Source organism: Grampus griseus (assembly GCF_964374135.1).
Source record: "Grampus griseus genome assembly, chromosome: 5".
NCBI classification, from domain to species: domain Eukaryota; kingdom Metazoa; phylum Chordata; class Mammalia; order Artiodactyla; family Delphinidae; genus Grampus; species Grampus griseus.
The window spans coordinates 70,863,330-70,890,015 of record NC_138998.1 but is presented as its reverse complement, the minus strand read 5'-3'; the positions used below and the strand labels follow the sequence as shown (position 1 = coordinate 70,890,015).

General features: G+C 36.6%; 1 protein-coding gene across 3 annotated transcripts in view; it reads left to right on the top strand.

Moving 5' to 3' along the window:
• ACAP2 (ArfGAP with coiled-coil, ankyrin repeat and PH domains 2) overlaps positions 1-26,686 on the top strand; it is a 164,341-nt gene that overhangs the window by 47,806 nt on the left and 89,849 nt on the right. For 2 of the 3 annotated variants that reach the window (XM_082654105.1, XM_082654107.1), the window contains exons 2-4: positions 16,377-16,434; positions 24,877-24,996; positions 25,794-25,847. In XM_082654105.1, the coding sequence (XP_082510231.1) occupies positions 16,377-16,434; positions 24,877-24,996; positions 25,794-25,847 (232 nt within the window). The remainder of the gene's footprint in view (positions 1-16,376; positions 16,435-24,876; positions 24,997-25,793; positions 25,848-26,686) is intronic. The other variant, XM_082654106.1, reaches the window with a different exon arrangement.

Sequence of the window (26,686 nt, the reverse complement as noted above, 5' to 3'; positions counted from 1 at the left end):
GCCTCTCGTTAAGGTGGCTTCTCTTGTTGCGGAGCACGGGCTCTAGAGCGCAGGCTCAGTAGTTGTAGCATATGGGCTCAGTTGCTCCGTGGCATATGGGATCTTCCCAGACCAGGGCTCAAACCCGTGTCCCCTGCATTGGCAGGCAGATTCTTAACCACTGTGCCACCAGGGAAGCCCCTGCTCTACTTTCATTAAACAGTTCTGACATTCAGCAATTTGCTAAGGTTTCTTCCAATTTGATTCTGTGATTCTGGGGTTGTTGCTCATTTCCTCTTAATATTTTTTCTATTTCTTATTTCATATTACTATTTTATATTCATCTCTGAATACAATACATGCTATACCATGCACAAAGGTGCCATGCAAATTGTAAAACACAGAGAAGAGGTAATGCAAAATTATTTTAATTATGTATTAAAGTGGATTTTTTTTTTGTTACTGGAGGAGTCTGGGAAAGTTCTAGATGTGATTTGTCTATCAGTCTCTGATATGTTATGGAGAGAACCCGGAAAGGCCCAGTATGTAGTTACCTTACCTACCTGCTCTGATTTGCAGAGGGTAACCTGTGTCTTTAGTACCATTTCTATTTTCTAAAAAGGGTAATGGGGGAACAGCCATGAAAGGGAACATGGCAGGTCTCTGATTATAATTTTTGACAGTGGTATCTGGGCCTGGCCCTAGATGTCCCTACCATCTTGCTTCTTTCTCTCATTGTGAATCTGATGATAGTCCCAACTTATTTGAAAGCCTTGGTCATACTGACAGTAATATCAGTCTCAGTGTCCTTTTCTCATAGAAATCTTCTCTTCCTTTGTTATGAACCATGAAGTTTACAGAGCTTCTTCTCTCTATATCGCCTGTGACACTCCACTAATAGAATAAGCATTGTGGTTTAACTGCTTTGGTTGAACATATGCTCTTAATCCTCTAAACAGTAATGGTAGCTACTTTATTTTCCTGTTATGGCAATGCCTACTACAGTGATAAGAATTCTTGGGACTGGACTGCCTTTATAGAAAGTCAACTTAAAAAAATTTTTTTTTTTTTTTTAAGTAGACCTGCCTGAGTTTGTTGTGATTTCAAGACAGAAATACTTTCTTCTTTAGCTTTTATTTTTCTGGGCCCAGTTGAAGGCAATATTCTATAGTCTGTAAGTCTGTAGTTTTTTTCCCTTAATCCTGTTTTTTTTTTTTTTCTCATGAAAGTGACCTTACCCTTCTTTAGATGACTAGTGCTTTCATTCTAGTTTTACATCCTGTACTGTGAAAACTGGAAGGGACTGTTAACCAGTCATATGTCACTTATTGATCCCAACATAATAGACGGGGCATCCCTTCTTTCACTACCTTCTTTTATGGCACAGTAGAATGAAGTTAACTCCTACTGCAATTAGGAGTAGCATATGCACCGGCTTGCATATGCTAACTCCCTGGACAAGAAATTTAGCCTGTTAGAGGAGGGTGAAATGGAAATATGGCTTTCTATTGACTTTTTGTGAGAAAAAATATAAAATAATTTCCTATCTGATCAAAATAAAACATTACTAGTATTTCCTTAGACTAGTTTCCTGTAAATAGTGAATATTTGCCACTGCACGTGATAAAAAAATAACTTTGTGTATAATTCCTATCTACTATGCAAAGCAAATTCTGGAAGTGACTATTGAAGTTATATCCCTGTTGAGACAGTCTGGAACTCTAGGAACAGAAGATCCTGTACTTCTCCACTTCTCCAACTCGCTATTCTCTATGTAGGATGATCTGGATAATACTTGAACAGTGTTCCCTTTTTTTAATGATGAGCTTTGACTGATAGGGTTCTTGAAGCCTGAGTAATGACTTGAGAGTGTGGTATTCATTCACTTAGACCTAGTACTTACATCTGGATCTTGGGCTGTGGTTTGGTTGCCTTTTCAGTTATGCTCTTCTCTGGCCTCAATGGTTTTACTTTGGATACTGTGTATTGACAAGGGAGAACTTGAGAAGAGAGGAGGTATATGTCCCTTTAACTACCTTTTAAAAAATGTTCTTTTTTCTCTGAGAAATGGCAGAATAATATTACAATCTTTAAAAATGAAATATAATGGAACTCACTCAGAAAAATACATGTGTGAACAGAAGATACATTTTTTCCCCAAACTGTTGAGCTGAACAAAAAACTTAAAAAAAAAACAACCCACTATTTTCATCTTATGTTCATTATCTTTTTCTTTTTTTCTTACATCTTTATTAGAGTATAATTGCTTTACAACGGTGTGTTAGTTTCTGCTTTATAACAGAGTGAATCAGTTATATGTATACATATGTTCCCATATCTCCTCCCTCGTGCGTCTCCCTCCCTCCCACCCTCCCTATCCCACTCCTCTAGGTGGTCACAAAGCACCGAGCTGATCTCCCTGTGCTATGCAGCTGCTTCCCACTAGCTATCTATTTTACGTTTGGTAGTATATATATGTCCATGCCACTCTCTCACTTTGTCAAAGATTACACTTCCCCCTCCCCACATCCTCAAGTCCATTCTCTAGTAGGTCTGTGTCTTTATTCCTGTCTTACCCCTAGGTTCTTCATGACATATTTTTTTTTCTTAAATTCCATATATATGTGTTAGCATATGGGATTTGTCTTTCTCTTTCTGACTTACTTCACTCTGTATGACAGACTCTAAGTCTATCCATCTCATTACAAATAGCTCAATTTTGTTGCTTTTTATGGCTGAGTAATATTCCATTGTGTATATGTGCCACATCTTCTTTATCCATTCATCCGATGATGGGCACTTAGGTTGTTTCCATCTCTGGGCTACTGTAAATAGAGCTGCAGTGAACATTTTGGTACATGACTCTTTTTGAATTATGGTTTTCTCAGGATATATGCCCAGTAGTGGGATTGCTGGGTCATATGGTAGTTCTATTTGTAGTTTTTTAAGGAACCTCCATACTGTACTCCATATTGGCTGTACCAATTCACATTCCCACCAGCAGTACAAGAGTGTTCCCTTTTCTCCACACCCTCTCCAGCATTTATTGTTTGTAGATTTTTTGATGATGGCCATTCTGACTGGTGTGAGATGATATCTCATTGTAGTTTTGATTTGGATTTCTCTAATCATTAATGATGTTGGGCATTCTTTCATGTGTTTGTTGGCAGTCTGTATATCTTCTTTGGAGAAATATCTATTTAGGTCTTCTGCCCGTTTTTGGATTGGGTTCTTTGTTTTTTTGTTATTGAGCTGCATGAGCTGCTTATAAATTTTGGAGATTAATCCTTTGTCTGTTGCTTCATTTGCAAATATTTTATCCCATTCTGAGGGTTGTCTTTTGGTCTTGTTTATGGTTTCCTTTGCTGTGCAAAAGCTTTTAAGTTTCATTAGGTCCCATTTGTTTATTTTTGATTTTATTTCCATTTCTCTAGGAGGTGGGTCAAAAAGGATCTTGCTGTGGTTTATGTCACAGAGTGTTCTGCCTATGTTTTCCTGCAAGAGTTTGATAGTTTCTGGCCTTACATTTAGGTCTTTAATCCATTTTGAGCTTATTTTTGTGTATGGTGTTAGGGAGTGATCTAATCTCATACTTTTACATGTACCTGTCCAGTTTTCCCAGCACCACTTATTGAAGAGGCTTTCCTTTCTCCACTGTACATTCCTGCCTCCTTTGTCAAAGATAAGGTGACCATATGTGCGTGGGTGTATCTCTGGGCTTTCTATCCTGTTCCATTGATCTATCTTTCTGTTTTTGTGCCAGTACCATACTGTCTTGATTACTGTAGCTTTGTAGTATAGTCTGAAGTCAGGGAGCCTGATTCCTCCAGCTCCATTTTTCGTTCTCAAGATAGCTTTGGCTATTCGGGGTCTTTTGTGTTTCCATACAAATTGTGAAATTTTTTGTTCTAGTTCTGTGAAAAATGCCGGTGGTAGTTTGATAGGGATTGCATTGAATCTGTAGATTGCTTTGGGTAGTAGTCATTTTCACAATGTTGATTCTTCCAACCCAAAACATGAGATATCTCTCGATCTGTTTGTATCATCTTTAATTTCTTTCATCAGTGTCTTATAATCTTCTGCATACAGCTCTTTTGTCTCCTTAGGTAAGTTTATTCCTAGATATTTTATTCTCTTTGTTGCAGTGGCAAATGGGAGTGTTTTCTTGATTTCACTTTTAGATTTTTCATCATTAGTGTATAGGAATGCCAGAGATTTCTGTGCATTAATTTTGGATCCTGCTACTTTACCAAATTCATTGATTAGTTCTAGTAGTTTTCTGGTAGCATCTTTAGGATTCTCTATGTATAGTATCATGTCATCTGCAAACAGTGACAGCTTTACTTCTTCTTTCCTGATTTGGATTCCTTTTATTTCTTTTTCTTCTCTGATTGCCGTGGCTAGAACTTCCAAACCTATGTTGAATAAGAGTGGTGAGAGTGGGCAACCTTGTCTTGTTCCTGTTCTTAGTGGAAATGGTTTCAGTTTTTCACCATTGAGGACGATGTTGGCTGTGGGTTTGTCATATATGGCCTTTATTATGTTGAGGAAATTTCCCTCTATGCCTACTTTTTGCAGGATTTTTATCATAAATGGGTGTTGAATTTTGTTGTAAGCTTTCTCTGCATCTATTGAGATGATCATATGGTTTTTCTCCTTCAATTTGTTAATATGGTGTATCACGTTGATTGATTTGCGTATATTGAAGAATCCTTGAATTCCTGGAATAAACCCCACTTGATCATGGTGTATGATCCTTTTAATGTGCTGTTGGATTCTGTTTGCCAGTATTTTGTTGAGGATTTTTGCATCTATGTTCATCAGTGATATTGGCCTGTAGTTTTCTTTCTTTGTGACATCCTTGTCTGGTTTTGGTATCAGGGTGATGGTGGCCTCGTAGAATGAGTTTGGGAGTGTTCCTCCCTCTGCTATATTTTGGAAGAGTTTGAGAAAGATAGGTGTTAGCTCTTCCCTAAATGTTTGATAGAATTCGCCTGTGAAGCCATGTGGTCCTGGGCTTTTGTTTGTTGGAAGATTTTTAATCACAGTTTCAATTTCAGTGCTTGTGATTGGTCTGTTCATATTTTCTATTTCTTCCTGATTCAGTGTTGGCAGGTTGTGAATTTCTAAGAATTTGTCCATTTCTTCCAGGTTGTCCATTTTATTGGCATAGAGTTGCTTGTAGTAATCTCTCATGATCTTTTGTATTTCTGCAGTGTCAGTTGTTACTTCTCCTTTTTCATTTCTAATTCTATTGATTTGAGTCTTCTCCCTTTTTTTCTTGATGAGTCTGGCTAATGGTTTATCCATTTTGTTTATCTTCTCAAAGAACCAGCTTTTAGTTTTATTGATCTTTGCTATCGTTTCCTTCATTTCTTTTTCATTTATTTCTGATCTGATTTTTATGATTTCTTTCCTTCTTCTAACTTCGGGGTTTTTTTTGTTCTTCTTTCTCTAATTGCTTTAGGTGCAAGGTTAGGTTGTTTATTTGAAATGTTTCCTGTTTCTTAACGTAGGATTGTATTGCTATAAACTTCCCTCTTAGAACTGCTTTTTCTGCATCCCATAGGTTTTGGGTCCTTGTGTCTCCACTGTCATTTGTTCTTAGGTATTTTTAAATTTTCTCTTTGATTACTTCAGTGATCACTTCGTTATTAAGTAATGTATTATGTAGCCTCCATGTGTTGGTATTTTTCACAGATCTTTTCCTGTAATTGATATCTAGTCTCATAGCGTTGTGGTCGGAAAAGATACTTGATACAATTTCACTTTTCTTAAATTTACCAAGGCTTGATTTGTGACCCAAGGTATGATCTATCCTGGAGAATGTTCCATGAGCACTTGAGAAAAATGTGTATTCTGTTGTTTTTGGATGGAATGTCCTATAAATATCAATTAAGTCAATCTTGTTTAATGTATCATTTAGAGCTTGTGTTTCCTTATTTATTTTCATTTTGGATGATCTGTCCATTGGTGAAAGCCGGGTGTTAAAGTCCCCTACTATGAATGTGTTACTGTCAATTTCCCCTTTTATCGCTGTTAGTATTTGCCTTATGTATTGAGGTGCTCCTATGTTGGGTACATATTTACAATTGTTATATCTTCTTCTTGGATCGATTCCTTGATCATTATGTAGTGTCCTTCTTTGTCTCTTCTAATAGTCTTTATTTTAAAGTCTATTTTGTCTGATATGAGAATTGCTACTCCAGCTTTCTTTTGGTTTCCATTTGCATGGAATATCTTTTTCCAATCCCCTTACTTTCAGTCTGTATGTGTCCCTAGGTCTGAAATGGGTCTCTTGTAGAAGCATATATATGGGTCTTGTTTTTGTATCCATTCAGCCAATCTGTGTCTTTTGGTGGGAGCATTTAGTCCATGTACATTTAAGGTAATTATCGATATGTATCTTCCTATTCCCATTTTCTTAAATGTTTTGGGTTTGTTATTGTAGGTCCTTTCCTTGTCTTGTGTTTCTTGCCTAGAGAAGTTCCTTTAGCATTTGTTGTAAAGGTGGTTTGGTCGTGCTGAATTCTCTCAGCCTTTGCTTGTCTGTAAAGGTTTTAATTTCTCCATCAAATCTGAATGAGATCCTTGCTGGGTAGAGTAATCTTGGTTGCAGGTTTTTCTCCTTCATCACTTTAAATATGTCCTGCCAGTCCCTTCTGGCTTGCAGAGTTTCTGCTGAAGAATCAGCCGTTAACCTTATGGGGATTCCCTTGTGTGTTATTTGTTGTTTTTCCCTTGCTGCTTTTAATATGTTTTCTTTGTACTTAATTTTTGATAGTTTGATTAATATGTGTCTTGGCGTATTTCTCCTTAGATTTATCCTGTATGGGACTCTCTGTGCTTCCTGGACTTGATTAACTATTTCCTTTCCCATATTAGGGAAGTTTTCAACTATAATCTCTTCAAATATTTTCTCAGTACCTTTCTTTTTATCTTCTTCTTCCGGAACCCCTATAATTTGAATGTTAGTGCGTTTAATGTTGTCCCAGAGGTCTCTGAGACTGTCCTCAGTTCTTTTCATTCTTTTTTCTTTATTCTGCTCTGCAGTAGTTATTTCCACTATTTTATCTTCCAGGTCACTTATTCGTTCTTCTGCCTCAGTTATTCTGCTATTGATCCCATCTAGAGTATTTTTAATTTCATTTATTGTGTTGTTCTTCGTTGTTTGTTTCATCTTTAGTTCTTCTAGGTCTTTGTTAATTGTTTCTTGCATTTTGTCTATTCTATTTCCAAGATTTTGGATCATCTTTACTATCATTATTCTGAATTCTTTTTCAGGTAGACTGCCTATTTCCTCTTCATTTGTTAGGTCTGGTGGGTTTTTATCTTTCTCCTTCATCTGCTGTGTGTTTTTCTGTCTTCTCATTTTGCTTATCTTACTGTGTTTAGGGTCTCCTTTTTGCAGGCTGCAGGTTCGTAGTTCCTGTTGTTTTTGGTGTCTGTCGCCAGTGGCTAAATTTGGTTCAGTGGGTTGTGTAGGCTTCCTGGTGGAGGGGACTAGTGCCTGTGTTCTGGTGGATGAGGCTGGATCTTGTCTTTCTGGTGGGCAGGTACACGTCTGGTGGTTTGTTTTTGGGGTGTCTGTGGACTTACTATGATTTTAGGCAGCCTCTCTGCTAATGGGTGAGGTTGTATTCCTGTCTTGCTACTTGTTTTACGTAGGGTGTCCAGCACTTTGGCTGCAGCACCAATAGCCTTTCATCCACACGGCTCAGAATAAAAGTGAGAAAAAGTAGAAAGAAGGAAGAAAGGAAAGAAAGAAAGAAAGGGGGAGGGAGGGAGGAAAGGAAGGAAGGAAGGAAAGAAAGAAAAAAGGGGGAGGGAGGGAGGAAAGGAAGGAAGGAAGGAAAGAAAGAAAAAGAAAAAGAGAAAGAAAGAAAAAGAAAAAGAGAAAGAAAGAAAAAAGAAAAAGAAGGGAAGGAGGGAGGGAGGAAGGAAGGAGGGAAGGAAGGAAAGAAAGAAAGAAGGAAAGAAGATAAAGTAAAATAAAGTAAGATAATTTAAAATAAAGTTATTAAAATAAGAAATAATTATTAAGAAAAAAAATTTTTTTAAAGAAAGAAAAAAAACGGACGGATAGAACCCAAGGACAAATGGTGAAAGCAAAGCTATACAGACAAAATCTCACACAGAAGCATACACATACACACTCACAAAAAGAGGAAAAGGGGAAAAAATCATAAATCTTGCTCTCAAAGTCCACCTCCTTAATTTGGGATGATTCGTTGTCTATTCCTGTATTCCACAGATGCAGGGTGCATCAGGTTGATTGTGGAGCTTTAATCCGCTGCTTCTGAGGCTGCTGGGAGAGATTTCCCTTTCTCTTCTTTGTTCGCACAGCTCCCGGGGCTCAGCTTTGGATTTGGCCCCGCCTCTGCGTGTAGGTCGCCGGAGGGCGTCTGTTCTTCGCTCAGACAGGACGGGGTTAAAGGAGCCGCTGATTCGGGGGCTCTCGCTCACTCAGGCTGGGGGGAGGGAAGGGTACGGAGTGCGGGGCGAGCCTGCGGCGGCAGAGGCCGGCGTGACGTTGCACCAGCCTGAGGCGCGCCGTGCGTTCTTCCGGGAGAGTTGTCCCTGGATCCCAGAACCCTGGCAGTGGTGGGCTGCACAGGCTCCCCGGAAGGGGGGTGTGGATAGTGACCTGTGCTCGCACACAGGCTTCTTGGTGGCGGCAGCAGCTGCCTTAGCGTCTCCTGCCCGTCTCTGGGGTCCGTGCTTTTAGCCGCGGCTCGTGCCTATCTCTGGAGCTCCTTTAAGCAGCGCTCTGAATCCCCTCTCCTCGCGCACCAGGAAACAAAGAGGGAAGAAAAAGTCTCTTGCTTCTTCGGCAGGGGCAGGTCCAGACTTTTCCCCGGGACTCCCTTCCGGCTAGCCATGGTGCGCTAACCCCCTGCAGGCTGTGTTCTCGCCGCCAGCCCCAGTCCTTTCCCTGCGCTCTGACCGAAGCCTGAGCCTCAGCTTCCAGCCCCGCCCGCCGCGGCGGGGGAGCCGACAAGCCTCTCGGGCTGGTGAGTGCTGGTCGGCCCTCTGTGCGGAAATCTCTCCGCTTGGCCTTCCGCACCCTTGTTGCTATGCTCTCCTCTGTGGCTCCGAAGCTTTCCCCCTCCGCCACCCGCAGTCTCCGCCCGCGAAGGGGCTTCCTAGGCTGTGGAAACCTTTCCTCCACAGCGCCCTCTCACTGGTGCAGGTCCCGTCCCTTTCCTTTTGTCTTTGTTTATTCTTTTTTCTTTTGCCCTACCCAGGTACGTGGGCACTTTCTTGCCTTTTGGGAGGTCAGAGGTCTTCTGCCAGCGTTCAGTAGGTGTTCTGTAGGAGTTGTTCTATGTGTAGATGTATTTCTGGTGTATCTGTGGAGAGGAAGGTGATCTCCGTGTCTTACTCTTCCGCCATCTTTCCCTCGTTCTCCATTATCTTTTAAGAAGCATATAGAGGAGGCATTTGAAAGGGATGAGTGAAACAATATAAATTTTGGTGAGGGTTTTCATGGCTTATATGTTTTTTTCTTTTATTCTCTAACTCTGTTGAAAGTGTGAGTGAGGGCCTGGAGGAAACCTTGCTTGGGAGAAGATAATCAAATCCAGGTTCTTGCTTTCCTTTGAATGCTTATTCCAGAGTAATAGAATGTTATTATCTGGAAGTGATATTAAAGATGATTCAGTCCATTTGTCACTTTTTATGGATGAGAGAATTGAGGTCTGGAGAGATTTAGAGGTCTTTCCAGCGACCCATATTAGTTGGTAGAGGGTTAGACTAAAAGTTTGGTTTCCATTTCTAGTCTGTTTTTCCACGAGTCTTTTTTCCATTACAGGACTGAATTTCTCATGGATCTTGCCAGTTTTGCTTAGTTGACCAATCTGAGCGAATAGGAGCAGTTAACAACATTTCTAGCATACTATGTTGCATATAAATGTTTCCAGCAACATTTCTAGCATATACTTTTAAAAGGAGAATGTCCTTTTAATTTCACTGAGACTTTCCAGAAATAAAGGCAGAAACTTTTTAAAAAGATGGCTTATTATTATTATGTAATTTTATTGAAGTATAGTTGATTTACAGTGTTGTGTTTAATTTCTGCTGTACAGCAAAGTGACTCAGTAATATGTATTCTTTTTCCTATTCTTTTCCTTTATGGGTTATCACAGGATATTGAATGTAGTTCCCTGTGCTATACAGGAGGACCTTGTTGTTTATTAAAAGGTGGCTTACTATTATTGTCTAATAAATATATATTCAGGGCCTTAACTCCCCCTGGTACTGATTGCAGTGTTGGTTCTCCTCTGTTTGTAGGCTCTTAGAGGAGTCAGAACCAACCTTGATAACCATAGAAAACCTAGAGGATTTTCAAGTAAATTTTATTATATTCTCCTATGGCTAGATTGAAGTTATGAAGAAGTTAGGAGAAGACTCCAGTGTGTATTTGACATGTAATTTTTGTAAGAGGGCAAAAGTATTGAAGTATTTTAAAGCAGTTTGGACTTGCTGTTTTATCTGCTGATCAAAGGCCTGTTGTAAATTTTTTGTTCCTTTTTAAACCATTTCAAATTCTTGTTGGAAGTATGTGATAACTTAATCTTATCACTGCTTTCTTCCCTTTTGGCCCCATGAAATGAAAATGAAAAGAAATTGCGTATTTTCTTTAACACTATAGATGATTATAGCTAACATTTATTGATTACTTACTGAGTGTCAGGTACTGTGCTAAGGTTTTTATATGTATTTAAAAATTCTCATACATCTCTATGGGACATACAGTTATTATTACCTGTATTTTATAGATGATATTGAAACACAAAGAACTTGTTCAACATTACATAGGTAGTAAGAAGTAAAACATGGATTCATACCTAGACAGTTTTTTTAAAACTCCATTCCATTCCCTCTCAATATTAAAAGGTATTACAGAGACCCAATTATAAAGGGCTCAGAGCTTATTGAACAAAATAAGGGAAAGCCATTCACATTACAAGATGATCTAATGAAGGATTTCTTTTAAAAAGTAAGTTTCCAGGGTGTGTCATGTGTTCTCTGGTCAAAAACCCAGAGACAGCCATCTCATTATATGGGGAGTTTGGTCATCTAGTCTTGCCATCTGTTGAGTTATAGGGCTACCCTTGGATCAGTGGGCTATCCCTGATCCTGCCATTGTCCTATCTTTGCAAAGAATAGCCCAGCATTGCCCACGGTGGATAAAGCTGTTGAGCTGAAAGAGTTGGTTGGGGATGGTAGGTCATGATAGACATATAGGCAACTCCTCTGAGTATCTAAATGGTTATTCAATTTATGTGCAGCCTTTAGGAGTATATCTATTATATAAAACAAGGACCATAGATGTTAGTTTCAAAATCTGTACATTATAGTTTGAGTATTTATTTGATCTCTTTCATAATTCTTTGGGAGGTAGTTATGACAGAGCCTCAAATCCATCTTTAATGCTTTGAGGATATTTATGTGCTCAATAAGTGATCTTGAGTATCCTGTAGTTGTGTTTTAGATTGCATCATCATGTGACCTAGTCTTAGATTATCAATTCCATTTTAAACATATTGTCAAAGCTGAAGTGGAAACAGTTTTTTTTTTTAAAGGATCTCAAATGGATGGGTAGAATAATTCTTTATCATACCTCCTGTTTCTTTCTAATAATTTTCTTTTATAAAGAAAATGTAATGCTCGCGTTACACATATATTTAGTTATTCTTATGGATAAACTTGTAAAAGCAGTGTTTTAAAAAGTTTATTGTAAATCAACTATACTTCAATAAAAAAATAAAACAAAAAAAGTTTATTTCTACACCAGGGGTGTGCAGTTATCTGGGTGGGGAGAGTTCTATGTTTGTGCTTTTCTTAGAGCTTTATTTAATTCACAGCCCAAAGTGATCACCATGTGATTAGAAATGTCTCAGTGTTAGTACTTGCTGCTAGATTTTTTCCTATTCTAGTTTTATGTTTTTATTTTTAGTTAACTCTTTTGTGAGTTGATCTGTGATGCATGAATAGATAAAAGAATGAAGTTGTTATTATTAAAAATAAAGTGACCCTAACAAAAAGGTCCTACTGTCTAGCACAGGGAACTATATTTAGTATCCTGTGATAAACCATAATGGAAAAGAATAGGAAAAAGAATATATATGTAACTGAATCACTTTGCTGTACAGCAGAAATTAACACAGCATTGTAAGTCAACTATACTTTAATAAAATTTTAAAAAATAAAGTGACTCTTTCCCTGAAGTCTGGGCTTATTCAGTTTCTTAGGGTACAGCCAAGCAGACCTAAGTCCTAAAAATTATTTTCTTGTATGTAGCTCATGTATGAAAACGCGTTTTCATCCATGTTCTTGTATTTGATATTCATAGTAAGGAGTCAGTAAACTTTTCCCATAAAGGACCAGATAGTAGTAAATATTTTAAGCTTTGTAGGCCATACAGTCTCTCTTCCAACTACTCAACTCTGCCACTAGGGCGTGCGAGCTGACACAGGCAATGTGTAAATGGATGAGCTTGACCGTGTTTCCATAAAACTTTATTTATGGACACTGGAATTTGAATTTAATATGGTTTTCATGGGTCATTAAATATTATTTTTCTTTTGTTTTTTTTCAGCCATTTAAAAATGCAAGAACCATTTTTAGCTCATGGGCTATGTGAAAGCAGGTTACGGGCCAGATTGCCTGACAGGCTGTCATTTGCTGACCCCTGCTTATAATAATCCTGTGAGACTTAGCTTACTGCTTTCTGGTTTTTTTGCCCTTTATTTTACCATCTTTTAACATTATTTTATATTATTCTTATTTTATTACTTAATCATGTTTTCTTTCATTGTTAATGTGTGTGTAACTTTTAAAATTTAATAATTTTAATTAACATTTTAAGCTATGGAGTGTAGGGTCTATAATATTGTCATCTTTAATGCCTTGCACATTTATAAAAATTATATGCTCAATAAATATATATTTTTTAATAAATATATTTATTTATTTTTGACTGCGTTTGGTTTTTGTTGCCGCATGTGGTCTTTTCTCTAGTTGTGGTGAGCGAGGGCAACTCTTCGTTGTGGTGCGCAGGCTTCTCACTGGTGGAGCACAGGCTCTAGGCGTGCAGGCCTAGTTGTGGCTCACGGGCTCTAGAGCGCAGGCTCAGTAGTTGTGGCACACGGGCTTAGTTGCTCCGCAGCATGTGGGATCTTCCTGGACCAGGGCTCGAACCTGTGTCCCCTGCATTGGCAGGTGGATTCTTAACCACTGTGCCACCAGGGAAGCCCATATGCTCAATAAATATTTGAGAGAGTTGGAAAGGAATAATATCTGTCTTTCACTATTTGAAGGATTGTTGTGTAGATTGTTTTACTTACTGATTTATGTATTAAAAATGTGTTCCAGAATGGTTGTCTTGCATAATGAGTAGACGCAATAGGGAGGCAAAACTCACCTCAGAATGCAGGGATGAGAAAGGAGAGAAAGAAGCTCCTATTGATTGTGTTCTTTGTGTTGTAGTACATATATACTGTGGTCAGTGACATGTACAGTCCCTCATTTAACCTTTACAACTCTTTTAAATAGGTATTTGTTTACTCAGTTTACAGATGAAGAAACTTAGATAAAATACCTTAGCCTTAGATAAGTGAGTGGTGAGACAGAATTTGAACTGAGACCATGTTCTGTCCATATACTTTTCTTTTTATACCAAGGAATATTCAACAGTTAACCAGGCTGCTTTAAACACTAGTTACTTACTTATTGCTACAAGTTTTCACACACATATTAGATGACCAAGGACAGAGATTTTTTTTAGAGAAGGTGAAATGTTGAATTGAAGAACCTCTGTGATAAACTTTCAGATTCTCAATATGTGATTACAGTGAGCTTTATTTTGAAATGATAGGCAAAACACATTTTACTTGTTAATTTTATACACAAACTCTTACCTTTCTCTTTTTAAGAAATATTTATTTATTTATTTGGCTGCATCAGGTCTTTGTTGCGGTGTGCAGGCAGGCTCTAGAGTGTGCAGGCTCAGTAGTTGAGGCACGTGGGCTCTAGAGTGCATGGGCTTAGGTGCCCCACAAAATGTGGGATCTTAGCTCCTCTACCAGGGATTGAACCTGCGTCCCCTGTATTGGAAGGTGGATTCTTAACCACTAAACCACCAGGGAAGTCCCTCTTACCTCTCTTTAAAGAAGGGTGTTTAAAAGTGTTTCACAAATAAATTCGTAGTATTGCACAGTGAAATAAGATTGAGGAATGTACATGAAGTTTCTATTAAACTATATGTTTAGTAGACACCAATGATTAAATCAGATCTTAAGCTGATCGTTCCAACTCATTTTCTTGAAGTTGAAGATTGAGTCAAGCTAAATTAAATGCAGGTTAAAAGTATAAATGGAGAGGTTTTAAATGGTTATAAATGGAGAGGGAATTCCCTGGTGGTCTGGTGGTTAGGACTCCACGCTTCCACTGCTGGGGGCCTGGGTTTGATCCCTGGTCAGGGAACTAAGATCCCGCAAGACGTGCGGCGCAGCCAACAACAAAAGAAGTATAAATGAAGGAAGTTTCTGAAATTGTGGAGTTTCTTTCTTGACTCGGCAAACATTTTGAGTCTCTGTACTGCTACCAGGAGCTCGTACTAGTGAGAGAAGTGGACAGGGATAGAGCTTCTAAGAGGACCCACTTCCTAGGAAGGTGATGTCTGAACTTATTTCTTTTCCCCTTTATTAGCTTTAAAAATTATTTAAAAACACATAGTCATTGAAAATATTAAAACAATCTAGAAGTATAAATCGTAAGAAGTGTAAATCCTATTTTCACTTTCTGCCCTCTGATCCCCATTCTTCAAAGTTATAGTTAGCAGATTGGTAAATATGCTTCCAGATTTTTTCTTATGCATATACAAATAGGCTCCCCACTCCACCCCCCACAAAAAAAAACTGGGCTCACACTATATGTAATTTTGTAACTTGCTTTTCCTCCCTTGTGATGGTCTGTAATGTATATGTTTCCATCTCAGTAGAGACAGATTAATCTCATTTAAAAACCTGCTGCGTCACATAATAGGATGGAGTATCATTTATTTACATTATTTCTCATTGCTGGACATGTAGGTTTTAAACCTATTTACAAAAAATAGATATCCTTGTACTAATATATTTGTTTTCCTCTGTGAATTAAGTTTTAAATGATGAGTAACATAGAGGCAGGTGAAGAGAATGAGGATTAATGTGAAGGGGAAATGTTTTCTAGGCTAAGGGAACAATGTGTACTTTGAAAACACTGCTTAAGAAAATGACAAACTTTTAGTTAGGGGAGAAGCATTTCTCTTTCTATGCTGTGGAAGTATAGCACCTCTTGTTTTCTTAACTGTGCTAGAGTATCTCATTTTATGGAATCGGCATTTCTTTACTGAATAATTTATGGTTACATAATTTTCTCATTTTGGAGATTAAAAATTTTTTTCAGTAACTGTTACCAGGTAGAGAAGTAGAACCACAAGCTGATAAAAATGGTATTCAAGAGGTCACACAGAGGTTATGTGGGTAGTTTTGGGAATAGAGCTTATATCTTGGCTATTTTTCTCTTCTTAACAGTGTCTAATTGAGAATTCTTGCCCAGAGTTCAAAATAGCTTTTTGGGTGGCTAGTCCCCCACTGTTATCCAATTGAAACAAATTTCGGTTGATTCAAAAAACAGGTATTGCAAAGTTGCTAGTTTATCAAGTAGTTATCTTAAAATGGATAGATAGATGGCTTAAAGTAGATGAATAACATTTTTTACTCTTAAGTATAAAATATTGTTATCCTTAAAAAGTTTTAGTTGCTGCTGTTTTGTTCCAAATTTCCAATTTTGGAATGTTGCCCTATAGGGCATATCAAGTACTACTTAGTGTTAGAATTTTATCATTCCCCTGACAAGGAAGAGAATCTGCTGATTTCTTTAAAAATACATAAGAAACAAAACACGGTCTTAAACAAGGGTCATAACATCTTTCTGAACTGCTTCTAAAAGTAAAAGCCTTTATTTTTGGTTGCCAAGGATGCTGTGCTGTTTGGTTACATGTGCTTTGTTGAATAGAAATATAAGTCTTTGTAAGGCTCAACTTTCAAAATCTTACTTGTTTTTAAAAACATATGCTTAATAGTTCTAATTAGTGTTATTAATTTGAATAACATGAATGAGTTGAGTAAATTAGCCTAATGTGTTCTCTCATTACCTTAAACAATAATTGTATTATGTGTTGTAATACATGGTTATGAAGTATTCATACTTTGTTCTAAGGGAGTTATTACTTTATGTGAAGTGTAATTTTTTAGCATTCATATCTATTTTTTTACTTGGAGTTATTTTTCAAGAGTAACGTATATGTTTAAACACAAAGTAACTTACTTTATGTCTAATTTTTCTAGGGCTGCTTTGGAAGAAGTAGAAGGAGATGTGGCAGAATTGGAACTGAAACTTGATAAGGTAAATTTTACTTTAACTTTTTAAAACATTAATTCTTGTTTTGCATAATGATTTGTTCCTGTAACACTAGATGGTTCAAGTGACTTCTTTTATCTCCGTGAGGGCAAATGCTAATATTATCCCAATATTATGAAGAAGTTGAGGCTAGAGACATTAAGTAGTTTGTTGAAAATTTAATCTAAGTGCCAGAGCAAGAATCTGAACCATGTCTGACTAGGCATCTTTTATATTGTTGGATGGTTGTTTCCTTCTCCATCAAAAAGATTGCAGTCTTTTTTGATGCTTAATGGATATCATATGTAACCTAACCACTCTTGTTTATACATTTGGGTGAGGCCATGTTCAAATATAAAATTTTAAATACTCCTTCCATTTTTTAAAGCTAATGCCAGAAATGCTGAATATGTATTTAATAATTGATATTAAATGGTCATATTCTATGCAAGGGTAGATGTAGATTGATTCCTATCTTCTGTATTAATTATTGATAATCTTTTTTTTTTTTTTTGGCCTCTACCCAAGAAATGTTATCTGCTGTATAACAGTGAAATATGAGAATGAGTAAGACATGGCTTCTGATCTTAAGTAACCGTTGTTCATTGTTAAAATTTTTGGAGATAAATGTGTATATTTGAATACCTTCTCTGAAAATAATTTCCTATTTATGTAATTATTATTATAAATGGAATTATTATGTAAAGCAGTGCTTCTCAAACCTTACTGTGCATAGGAATATGTGGCGTTCTGGTGAAAATATGGATCTAGATTCAGTAAGTCTTGGTATCTGAGAGTCTATGTTTCTAACCAGATTTTAGGTGATACCAATGCTGTTGTTCCATAGACTGCATTTTGAATAACAAGGATATAATATATATTAACTAGACTGATGGTTTTCAAATGTTTTGAAATCATGAAATATATGTATATAATGTAAATAGTATAGAAACTATATAAAGCAGTAGTTATTAGTTATATATGTAAAACAAAATAATTTTAGAAAATGTTTAGTAGTAAGTTATTTTTGTGCAGTACTCTGTAGTTTTCAAAGCACTTTGATATACAGTATGTTTTTGGATTTTTACAATAATCCTGTGAGGTGGGTAGGACAAGTGGATTACTTCCATTTTATAGATGAGGGTCCCACAGCCCAGAAAGTGAAGAGGACTTGCTTCAAATCACAGAGTTAGAAAAGGCAGAACCAGGGTTAGAATCCATCTGTTTTATTCTTAGTTCAGTGCTCTTCTTGTGCACCACTGTACTCCTGGATCCATGTTGAGGGAGCACATGCCACTTGGAAATTTTCTGAGGAACACTAGCAAGCTTCCAGGCAAGTGTTTTTAAAAACTAATGTTAGAATTTTTTGTAAGGATATTATTTTCAAGAACTTTATTTTCTATTTAAAATTATATATATGGGATCGTTGTTGTTATTATTATCCCCTGAGGTATTACATTTATTTTTAAGGACTCTGTGAAACAAAGTTTTTAAACCCTTAAGGTAGGCAGCAGAAGATGTAGTTTTGATTTTCTGGTAGGTTTATAAGAGAGTATATAGAAGGAGAAGGCTTTTCAAAGAATCACAGAGTAGTACAATAAGGATATCTATTCTCTTTGGGCAGAACTGCATCTAAATCAAACAAAACACTTGTGTCGGGGGGACCTCAAAATTTAAAGTACCTAAACAGAATCTTCTTACAGTATTTTTGTTAATGATTTGCTTTTATGAGCAGCTATCTCCCCCCCCCCCTTTATATCATTTGGTTGCAGTTGAGAGACTGGTAGAATCTTAAAACCAAAAGATTCAAACCAAAACCAAGTTGTCACAGTATTGGCATTCAGTACTAAGAACCCTAAATCCTTTCTAGAGTCCATATTACCCAAAGGGCTACTCAGGTTATCATGGAAGCTTTGGCATCTTTTAAAATATCATCTTCCACCCAAATAGAATTTCCATAGTTACTTTTATATTTCTCTAGTTTAAGATCTTGATCCCTTATACAATGTCCCTTTCCCAAATTCTTAAGCTATTACTGATCATTTTTACTTTAGAATTATGAGGAGTTACAATTAAAGAAGAGAGCCTGTGAGGAGCAAGAAATGGTTGTTATTGAAGGAGGTGGCATTGAAGGACTTGTGGAGGGGAGGGGTTGCCTAAAACTAGTTTACTGATTTCATAACTTTGTGCAGGACCAGTTGTACCTGTAATATTGCAAATCATGGCAGCAACAGGTTTAACCAGCTTGACGACCTAGCTTATATTTATTTTGCTTATAATGTATGCCACCAGTAGTTATATTCTTTCTGATGAGTAATGCTCCATGAATGGATGGCATTATTCGACTAGGTCCAATTATTTATCCATTCTGCCAGGTATTCTGGCATTGGCAATACACAGAGCATCATAGTGGCCATCTAGATATAATTTCTGTATCTATTGCATCTTCTCACTGGAATGCTTGTTCCTTGTTTGTTAAGCAGATACCCTTTAAATCACAGCTGAGGTACTACCAAACTTAGGTTCTTTTTCAGGTATTGCATTATTTCTTGCATTTTTACATTTTAAAATTGTACTGCCATTTAAATTATTATAATATTATTGTAATTTTTGGTTTGTAGCATAGTCTAGTAATTAAGAGCACAAAGCCTGGAGCAAGGCTTTACCACTTACTAAGCTGTATGGCCTTGGGCAAGTTCCTAAACATTCCTATGTCTCAGTTTCTTCATCTCCAAAATGGGGAAAATAAGAGTATCTATTATAAGGTTATTATGTGAATGAGATGTGTTAATACATGTTAAGTGCTTTGACACATGATAAGTTCTAAATAAATGTTAATGATGGTGGTGTCTTTTCAACAGACTCTTAGATCTCCTTGAAGACAGATTGTCTTTAACAGGGAAAAAGCCCTCATTTTACTCTTAGGTAAAAATCTTCCCTCTTTGTAGGCTTATGTTATTTAGTATAGCTGTCATCACTGTCATCTAATAAGGACTTTGACAGCTGGCAAAGTATCTATCTGTCTATCACCCAGTCAATCCTTCCACCTGAGTAGCTGCAGTGTATATGTGCTTCAGCTATATGACAACTTCATGTTCCCTCCAACGCCTGCGATTGTGACCTTTATTCTAATTCTGATACCTGTTTTCCTGGCCATATGCTGTGTCTTGTTGCTCAGAGTCGTAATCTCTGAAACTCTGGAATGCTCATTGATATCTTACTTTCTGATGTGAGTCTCCAGTCTTTCCAGTTCTCATCTTGGACTCCTCCTCCTTCTGTTTTTCAAGCTTATCTAAATCTCTAGTCTTTCAGTCTGTCCGCTTCCAATGTTTCAGATCCCTTTTTTATTCACTATATATCTTTTAAAATAATTTTTTTAATTGAGATAAATTCACCTAACATAAAACCCACCATTTTAAAGTGTACAACTCAGTGGTTTTTAGCATATTCACAATGTGAATATACTACTTAATTCCCTTACCCTGATAAGAAACTCTGTACCTGTTAGTAGTCAATTCCAGTTTCCCTCTCCCTATATCCTCTGGCAACCACTAATTTACTTGCTGTCTCTGTGGATTTGCCTGTTCTGGACATTTCATATAAATGGAATCATACAGTATTTGACCTTTTGTGACTGGCTTCTTTCACTTAGCATAATGTTTTTAAAGTTCATCCGTCTATATTGTAGCATCGCCAGTATTTCCCTTTTTATGGCTGAATAATATGCCATTGTATGGATATACCATATGTTGTTTATCCATTCATCAGTTGATGGACATTTGGGTTGTTTCCACTTTTTGGCTATTATGTATAATACTGCTGTGAACCCTTCCAGTCTACTCTTAACTTATCACATCATTATTTCTCTTATGGAGACCTTCATTTCCTTTCCATAACATCTACTCTGCAGAATTCTGACTATATTTGTCTAACCATCTATATCCTCTGTCCCTTATCTGGGCTATAAAGCCCTACAGGAGAAGTTACACAACTGTTTGGTGAAACTAATTGGTGGAGCTACACATACCTGGGATTCATGATGCAAAGCAATTTTTCTGACACTCAGTCAGGTTATCTTACTATGTTTAGCGTCTCTTATATTTCACTGTTTTCTCAAGATTCACCACCTTGCTCTTCATTCTTAGTAGAGGAACTTGTCTCTTACTTCCTTTTGGTGGGAACACCTTTATTTCTTGCTTTTAATCTAGAAACTTAACAGAATCTGTCCTTATTCCATTTTTTTTTCCCATTTGAGTGATAAAAATATCCCCTTTCCTATGTAATTCCAGACTCTAACTTCTCAGGACTTTGCTTTAGCCATCTCTCTCCTTTTCCTTCTCTACCACCTCATTATTTTAAGTAAACAAAAACGTTTGTTTCTCTTGAATCAAAACAAAACAAAACAAGAGGAAAATCTCACCTCTGACAAGGAATTGCAAATCTTTATCAAGTAATTACCATGTGCCAGTAACAGTTTGTGCTAAGATCTTTAAGTGCATTATCTTAACTCTTATAGTAACCCTCTATGGTTTGATACCATTGTCATTGTGTCATACAGAAGAACCTGAAGCTTCTTGAGGTTGAGGTCTCTCCGAATCACTTAGAGCATTAAGTTTGGCGGCAGAATTTGAACCTAAGCCAACTGAGCCTATAAACCTGTTTTTAACCATAATGTTCTACTACCAACCTGTCTGTTTCTGTTTTTATGGAAACTTTCAATTTAATCATTTTTGAATTATTTAATTTGTTGAATAAGCAATATCACACATGTGGTACAAAATTCAAAGGTACAAAAGTGTACCTAGTGAAAAATTAGTCATCATCTAATCTGTATCCCAGAGGAGTACACTGACCTAGTTTCTTGTGTGGTCTTCCAGAAATCTCTTAAGCATGTGAAAGATTATATGTGTTTGTACTCTCCTCTCCCCACTCCAACAAAGATATTAGCGTTGTTTTAATTTTGCTTTCTTAAAATATATAATTTAGATTTTGTTCCTTATTACTTACAGAGCTGCCCCATTCTTTTTAATGGCTGATTGTGTCTAATTGTGCAAATATATCTGTATGATACATTTCTAAAAGTGAAATTACTACATTAGAGGGCATGTATGTTTAAAATTTTTATAGCTCTTACTTAGTTGCCTTTCATAGAAATTGTACCAGTTTACATTCCCACCAGCAGTGTGCGAGAGTGCCTATTTCCCCATACCTACCTTCTCTAAAACAGCGTGTTATCACATTTTTTGACCTTTGCTCTTCTATAAAAAATAGTAATTTACCTTTCTTTTATTATGAGTGAGGTTGAGTTTCTTTTCATGGACAGGTATATTTGAATTTTCTTTTCTGGGAATTACCTGTACATGTCTGTCAGCCATTGTTTTTGTAGTGGCTGGTTGGATTTTCAAAAATGAGTTGTATACCCTTTCTTGTAGTAGGGAAATTAGTCCCTTGTGATTTGTTGCTAATATTGTTTTCCAATATTGTCATTTGTCTTTTGACTAAGTTTTTTTTTTCCCTTATCTAAATGTTTTATTGTTATGTATTTGAATTGATTAGTTTCTTCTATGGCTTTTGAGTTTTGCATCCTTTTCAGAAAGACTTTTCCTACTTTGAGATTATAAAAAATACCACCTCCTGTTTTCTCTTTGTTTTCTGATTTAATGTTTTATGTTTAAATATTTATTCCATCTAAATTAATTTGGGGGTTTGGAATACAACTTAGTTTCTTTTTTTAGATGGCTTTAGATGGCTGTCCAGTGTCCTTGTGTCATTTATTGGATAATTTTTTACCCCCCTGGCTGGAGTGTGTATCTGCTTCTTCACTCTGTATTCTCTTCCATTAACTAATTTGTCTATTCACATCCATTACCAGACTTTTAATTACTGCACCTGTATATTTTAATATGGGGCTAATGTCCCCACCTCATTACTCTTTTTCAATTTTTTTGATGCTCTTCTTGCATGTTGGTTACTCATATGAATTTTAGAATTAGTTTTTTTGGTTGTTAAGATACGTTTTTTTTTTTTTTTTTTTTTTGAAATAGCAAACTATTTGAAGGACTAGTCTCTGCCAGCATTTCTCATAGTGGGTTTTGTGGAACATTGGTCCTATGAGGATGCTTCCTCTAAAGAGAATTCAATCAATGTCAGATAATTTTGAGAAATGCTACCTATTACATACTTCCTTTCTAGGATTCATAATACACATTAATATATCAAAAGCTCTTACAAATTTAGTAATAAAGAAATCTGTTTAACTTGACAAAATGAGTTTCCCAGACTTACTTGATCACAGAATCCTATTTTGGTATTGAATGTTCCCCTGGGATATTCTATAGAATATATATTGGCGAAGAATTGACCTCTCATTATGTCTTCTTCATCTGCAGTTCATAACTCATTGTAATCTGGCTACAGCCCCCCCAGTTTCTCTTAAAACTATTCTTGCTAGGGATGCTGGTGACTGTCACCAAACTCAACAAACTTTTTTTAAGTGTTTTTAAAACTTGACCTTTATGGATTTTCAACCTATTCATCATCCATCTTTTGATACTTTGTTCTTTCTTGACTTTGATGAAATTAATCTGTTGCTTTTCCTCCTACCTTTCCCTTTTCCTTTTTAGTCTCCTTTGTGGGGTCCTCACTGTACACACTGTGACCCCTGCTTTTTATCTAGACTGTAGCACTGATACTTTATTTGCTGCTGACTCCTGTGTGTGTATCTACAGTACACTTCTCTTTTTTGAGCTTTAAATATCTATTTTCACTTGGGTTTGATAGACTTTCCACTTGACTTATTTCACAGACCCATCTAGCTCAGGCCTACCTCACAGGCCCAATGCTGTTAAAACAAGTCTTGGCTGGACAGTGTAGTGTCTTTGTGCAAATTAGCATCTTGTAGCAGATATAGCCCTCAGCAAGCAGAGCTCAGGCTGGATTTCATCCCCTGTTTTTCCCTTTGGTAGGACACTATCTGCATAATTGTACTTCAGTACTCAACTAATTTCTAAATTTGTCTCCTCTCTTCTCTCCCTGCTTACTGCGTTAATTCAGGCTCTCTTAGTTTTTGGTCTAATCTCCTTATCTTTATTCTTTCCACTTCCGTATCTTACTTTTTCTTCTTTTAGGTCATCATTCTAAAATGGAACTCTGGTCAACTCACCCATTCGATGTCTTTATTGTTTTCCATTTCCTTTCGTATAAAATGTGAACACCTTAGCTTTGCACACAAGGCTTTTCCTGATCGGGCCCTTGTATACATTTTCACACTGTGCTAAGCTACTTAGTGCCCCTGGTTTGCCCTGCCGTCTAAGCTTCAGGGCCTTAGAATATGCTTTTCCTAGAGAAGTGTCTTCTTATTACCCTTATCTGATTGGCTAATTCCTGTTGGTGTTCAGGGCTTTTCTCAAGTGTTACCTTTTCCAGGAACCCTTCCTTGATCCCCATAGCCCTCATTACACATTCCTCCTTTGTTTCCTCTTGCATGATTTTGATGAGCATAGCAGTTGTACTTGTGCTAAATAGAATTTATCTGCTTTTTGAATGGTTAGAATTAGAACAGAGATTATGTTTTTCACTTCTGTTCCTCTGGGTCCCAGGGTAACAGTTTTAAATTACACTCCTGAGATCCTTGAGCTGTCTTCTAAAGTTTTCCTGAGCTCTTTATCTTCTTCTTGGTGGCCCCTCTTCCCACCCTTTCATTACCCTTCCTTCATCTAGAGCAGCTCCACTTTTATCTTTTTTAATACTAGATTTTCAGCCAAGTTTTTGTTTACTTAAAGAAAATGTTCTGTATCTGAGTGAACTGAAGAAACAAACAAGGAAGGGATAGAAAAAAAAAGAGAGAGAAAAGGAATGAAAGGGAAAAGAGAAAGATGAAAAAAAGAAAGAAGAAAGGAGGGGACAGGAGAAGAGAGAGAGAAGCTCTGTTCTAAGATTTAGCACAATGCCTAGATGGTAGGCATTAGAGAAATATGGTTGATTAAGCAATTCTGCTTTGATAGTCTGATATTAAAATGACCAGCATGACTAACCCACCATACCAGTTTACTTCCCTTTCCTCCACCATACCATAGTTGTGTTTTTAAAAAATCTTTTATCATACTGCTTGCTCTGCCTGAAGTTTCCTTTCCTTCCTTCCAAGGGGTGCTTAATACATTTTTATGGGGTTAATTTATGGGATTGAATTTAACTTGATAAAATGATTGGTTGTTGTTGTTATCAGACAGCCTCTGCATCCTGAAAGGTCAACATTTTTTGGTACAGTTCTCTTATGAATTTACTTTTTAAGCCAAAGGAAAAAAAACAGTTTTCATTTAGTCTATTTTGGGTTTATTGATGAACTATAATTTGTCTTAACTAGGCTAACTCATGTGGTTAATGCTAGCACTTGTTTGATTAAGTAATTTGTAAAATTATTTTCAATGATATGATGTTTTTCTTTTTCAGCTTGTGAAGCTATGTATTGCAATGATTGATACTGGAAAAGCCTTTTGTGTTGCAAATAAACAGTTCATGAATGGGATTCGAGACCTGGCACAGTATTCTAGCAATGATGCTGTAGTTGAGGTTAGTATTATTAAATGTAGTTAAAATGGTAAATGAAACAAGATGTTAAGAGAATTATGCATCCATTTACCTTATTAATAGTAGTAGTGGTCCTTAAAATTAGAAGTGGAAAAGCTATCATCTGTTGGTGCTATCTGATATAATCCTGTTTTCTAGGACAGTTAGAAGGTGATGGTTGATTTGCATTGTGGATATAAGTTTACTATACTTGCTGCTAGGTGAACTGAAGCATCTACAAGGGGACCTGAGCAGTGAGAGTAGGATCATGCTTATTAGTAGCTGTTTATCGGGGCAAGCAGAGAGCATTAACCCAAGATTAGTATCTAACTATACATTTTGGGGGCTGCATAGGAAAGTTCTGGTCAGCTAGCTATGCTGTGTTAGCTTAGACCCCTGGCTATACTATGTGGTATTATGACATTTCTTTTAAGAAGAATAATAACTGGTACAGAAATGGTTGTAATTTGATGATTATGTGATCCATAGATGCCTAAATGGACAGTCTTGATATACTCAATTTTCCTTAGGTTTACATGGGCCATTTCGATTTGCTAGTATAATAGTATTGATAGGGCAGGCTAATTCTTTGACTGTTCTAGGGTTTTATGTTACTACATGTAGACTTGACCTCTCTGCAGAGCATGCCTGAGAGGTAGTGAGATTGTCCTAGTGAGAAATAAATGTTACTGTTTACAGTGTAACTTGATCTTTCTGTCAGAAATGCTGAAGTAACATTTTTGTGGCCTATATTAGTAGCTCTTAAATGACTTGGTTTTCTTTTGATTTCTTTCTCATAGACAAGTTTGACCAAATTTTCTGACAGTCTTCAAGAAATGATAAATTTTCACACAGTAAGTGTTTAGTAAATAGGTGTTATTATGACCATGTTCATGTTTTAGTACTTTTCTTTGGTGGCAGTATTTTATAAAATTACTTAAGTTGGAAAATGAATGACTTTGATTTGTCAACAACTTTTTAGTTGGGTGGATCTAAAATTGTGTGTGTGTGAGGGAGAGACAGAGGGAGAAAGTATAGATGTGTATTATTTCCCATTCTATAATAGTGAACTTTAATTTCAATGAAGTACACACCCATAAATGTTAATTTTTTTCCTTTAAGTTGTGCCTTTATAAGTTTTTAAGTAATTTCAAGAAGAAAGACGTACAAGTCATCATTCTAAAATTAGCTATTTCTTTTAAGATACAAATATATATATCCCCTTTGAGGACAGATCTTCAAGAATGAGGGATATGTATTACTTTTGGAATGTTGTGAAATTCCTTTATAAGTTTTGTAAACGTTTACTGAAATAATGTGGGATCTTTTAGTTGCGGCGTGTGGGATCTAGTTCCCTGACCAGGGATTGAACCCAGGCCCCCTGCACTGGGAGTGTGGAGTCTTAGCCACTGGACTACCAGGGAAGTCCCTCATTGTGGTTTTGATTTGCATTTCCCTAATGACCAATCTGGTTGAGCATCTTTTCATCTGCTTATTGGCCATTTGTATATTTTCTTCTGCCATTGTTACCATTGTTGTCCACTTAAGTCCTTTGCCCATTTAAAGTTTTTTTTAATTAAATTCTTTATATATTCTGGATATTACATGCTTATCAGATATATGATATATAAATAATTTTTCCCATTCTGTAAGTAGTCTTTTTATTTTCTTGATAATGTCATTTGATGCATAA